General features: G+C 42.2%; 1 protein-coding gene across 2 annotated transcripts in view; it reads right to left on the reverse strand.

Annotated features, from left to right (window-relative positions):
- The window catches only part of p2rx3b (purinergic receptor P2X, ligand-gated ion channel, 3b), a 38,255-nt gene extending 36,922 nt beyond the window's left edge, over window positions 1-1,333 (reverse strand). The window contains exon 1 of one of the 2 annotated variants that reach the window (XM_014029958.1): window positions 878-1,333. In XM_014029958.1, coding sequence (XP_013885412.1) covers window positions 878-999 — 122 coding nt within the window. In that variant the 5' untranslated portion in view covers window positions 1,000-1,333. The remainder of the gene's footprint in view (window positions 1-877) is intronic. The other variant, XM_014029957.1, reaches the window with a different exon arrangement.
- Window positions 1,334-3,245: the final 1,912 nt, after the last annotated feature.

Here is a 3,245-nt window from a genome sequence, read left to right on the forward strand (position 1 = left end):
AGCTGTAGCTCTCATAAAGAGACACTTATTTTGGCTGCTCAAAATTATCTTGTGGCCATGCGTTAACTAACGTGTGACCAAGAGTCAAATTTTTATAATCCGCTGTTGTCAGACAGCGCTGGAACAGACAAAAGACTGATGTGTCAGCCAGTAAAATAAAATAAACAAATAGCTGAGTTGTAAACACAGGAAGACATGAACCGAACATGTCATGAAGCACAACAATGCTCAACTGCAGATGAGCCCTAAACTGAAAGTAGACTGGGCTGAATAATAAAAAAAGAAAAAAAAAACCCTGAAGACATCTTACTGGAAAACAAGGATCAGGTTTAAACGGGTGGAGCAGAACCAAGAAGTGAACGCTGATTCTGGAAAAATACCGACTGCAAGRAAGAGCCTGAGGATGGCAGGAAACAACTGAACACAAAGAAAACAAAAAACTAATCAGAAAAAAAAACAGACACCAGGATCATGACAAAGTGACATCACAACTTTTTTAGAATTGGGTTGGACATAAATATCATTATTGGATTTATTTAGATGATTTTACAACTTTGTTTCCATTTAAAGGAAATTCTCACTATTGTTCAAATATTTGTATAGTCATGTGAATTATTGTTTAATGAAGTTGCCTAAAGCTGATTACTTTTTAAGAATCCTACACCTGTAGAGGTTTGGAGTCCAGCTTTGTTAAAGGGTTAGAGCTCCCTGAGAGGTTCTGTGTGACCACAGCTGAGCTGAAACCACAACTAATGGATTTGTATTGACCAGGATGTTCAAGCTGTAATAAACTGACTCTGCTACATAATATAACACTTAARCCATCACGAACATGGTCAACTGATGTAAAAATAAAAAAGCTGAATGCTTCACTTACCCAATGAAGTAAGAAATGATGATAAGTTGGACAATCCGGTTGATAATCCCAATTGTCCAGCTCTTCACAACCACAGATTTAGTGGTTTCATAGGTGAAGAAGTTCTTTATACATGACCACATCTTTACAGTGAGCAGATGATGGGAAAATCCAGTAGAAAAAAATAAAATATACGTTGAAYTACAGAAAACAAAGGGAGTTTCAAATGGGGAGGATTTTGATTAAAAAAATGAAACGAATGAATAAAATGAAAATTAATCCCCTGTAAGCAGATTAATTTGTTCAGGAGGCAGATTATTGTCTTAAAAAAAAGATGTTTTATGTCCAGCAGAGAGATTAGTAGCCAGATGTTTATAAAAGGTTTGTCTTAATGTCCTGCTGCTCAGTGAGTCCAGTCTTCACCAGGTGGTCTCTGCCTTCTTACTTTAAGCATCACAGTGATCAGAAAAAAACWGCTTTATAATCTGTTGTTGTCCATATTCCCTCACACACGCCCTCTCTCTTCTTTCAATCAGGTCCAGYTTTTCTCTCACTCATTGGTCCTTCAGCCTCCTAACTGCCCCCACCCTGTTTGCACCGCTTTCAGAGGGAAACCTCTCAGTCAGAGCTGTGTGATTCAATTCAACTGAACCTTTCAGATTTGTTTTCTTGGCTTTGAAATGTTGAATGCTGAACTGTCTAACAGATTTCTWCATTTAGTTTTTGTCATTTTGAAGCTTCTTTCAGTTCCAGGTTAACCCAGTGCCTAACTCTGTCATCACACACAGCTTAATCCTACTAAATGTGTTCAGACATTTTTTTCAATGTTTTTTTTTCATGAAAATATTTTCTTACTGCAATAAAATGACTAGTATTCCTTAAGATAATGCTTATTGCCCACCACCTTTCATACCAGAGTATAAAAGGATCTTTTGTTAAGAAATGATGAAGTTGTAGACCAGGGGTGCCCAACCAGTCGCTCGTGGGCGACTGGTCGCCCGCCAGCTGGTTTCTAGGTGCCCGTGAAGCGCAACCTTGCTGCAGAGCCTCTAGCGCCGGCTCTGAGCRTCAGATCCCAAGTTGGCTGGTCTTGTTTGAAAGCTCTGCTCTGCTCTACAAGGTGAAAGTTGAATGAAGTCCTGTGACGTTCCCCTGCAGAACTATAAGCAAAAAAACCTCCAAATTACGCACTGTCGGACCTCCTGCTGGGGTGGTTTTAGCCCCCCCCCCTCGGGTTAGGAGCATCGGATCCCGGCGTGGCTGGTCGGGTTTTAAAGCCTTGTCTCTGCCCTACAAGTAGAAAGTTGATTGGAGTCCCTGCGACATCCCCCCGTGGAGATATAAGCGAGAAACCTCCAAAATTACGCACTGCCAGACCTCCGCCAGGGGTGGTTTTAGCCCCCCTCCCCGGGCTAGGAGCATAGGATCCTGGAGGGACTGGTCAGGTTTTAAAGTTCTGGTTCTGTCCTACAAGCTGATACTTGAATGAAGTCTCTACGACGTTCCCCCGCGGAGTTATAAGCAAATTACGCACGACTTAGTGCATTTTACATCTGGGAAAGTGAGATGACTTTGGAAAGCTACGGTCTCCTCTACAAACTGGAGGTGGTTGCAAGTTCCTGGGATGTGCCCCCGCAGAGCTATTAACCAACGACCGGCCGAAAAAGGCACTTTGGCGGGCAATACAGTACTCAATTTACTCCGGAGTCTCTAGCACTGTCTCTGAGCATCAGATCCGGGTGCAAAGGAAAAGGAAGAGAGGAAGGAAGAGATCCAGTGAGGTGGAATCACTGTCATGTGTCCAGCACCCGCTCTCCTGCCTGGATCTAGCCAGAAACCCCTGGCGGGCGATTTTCTGCAAAAATGCATAAAATTCAGAAACCCMCCTGATGGATCTGTTCCAGGCAATAAAAGGAACAGATCTGGTCAGGTGAAACCGGTCCTGGAAGCTCAGCACCAGGTTTTATAGCCGCCTGCGAGAGAGTTTTATACTGTGTGCTTTGACTTTGAAAAAAAGGGCAGTACTCTTGTGGTAGTCATGTTGACCCAGATAGTTTTTTGTTTTGTTTTTTCTCCCCTGTATGGAGAGAAGAGAGGAGAGTTCTTTGAATAAATGGAGATGAGTTCCTGTGCTCCAAAGTTATTTGACTCTGTGGTTCTCACTGGAAAGGGTTTCCAGCCCTCATAGCTCGCACTTTACAGTGAGTACTAATTGAAGGAGATAAAAAATGGTACTTTWTGTTCAAGCATCACTTTTCTGTTTCTCTGTCAGGAGTTAAGTAAGGTGTTATGGTAATATTTATTTAACAAAGAGAAATACGTGGTCCAAGAATGAAGGYACTCCGTGAGATGATCAGCTGAGTTTTATTGCAACAACAGGAAACACAGA

This window comes from Austrofundulus limnaeus, unplaced genomic scaffold (assembly GCF_001266775.1).
Source record: "Austrofundulus limnaeus strain Quisiro unplaced genomic scaffold, Austrofundulus_limnaeus-1.0 Scaffold978, whole genome shotgun sequence".
Lineage (NCBI taxonomy): Eukaryota > Metazoa > Chordata > Actinopteri > Cyprinodontiformes > Rivulidae > Austrofundulus > Austrofundulus limnaeus.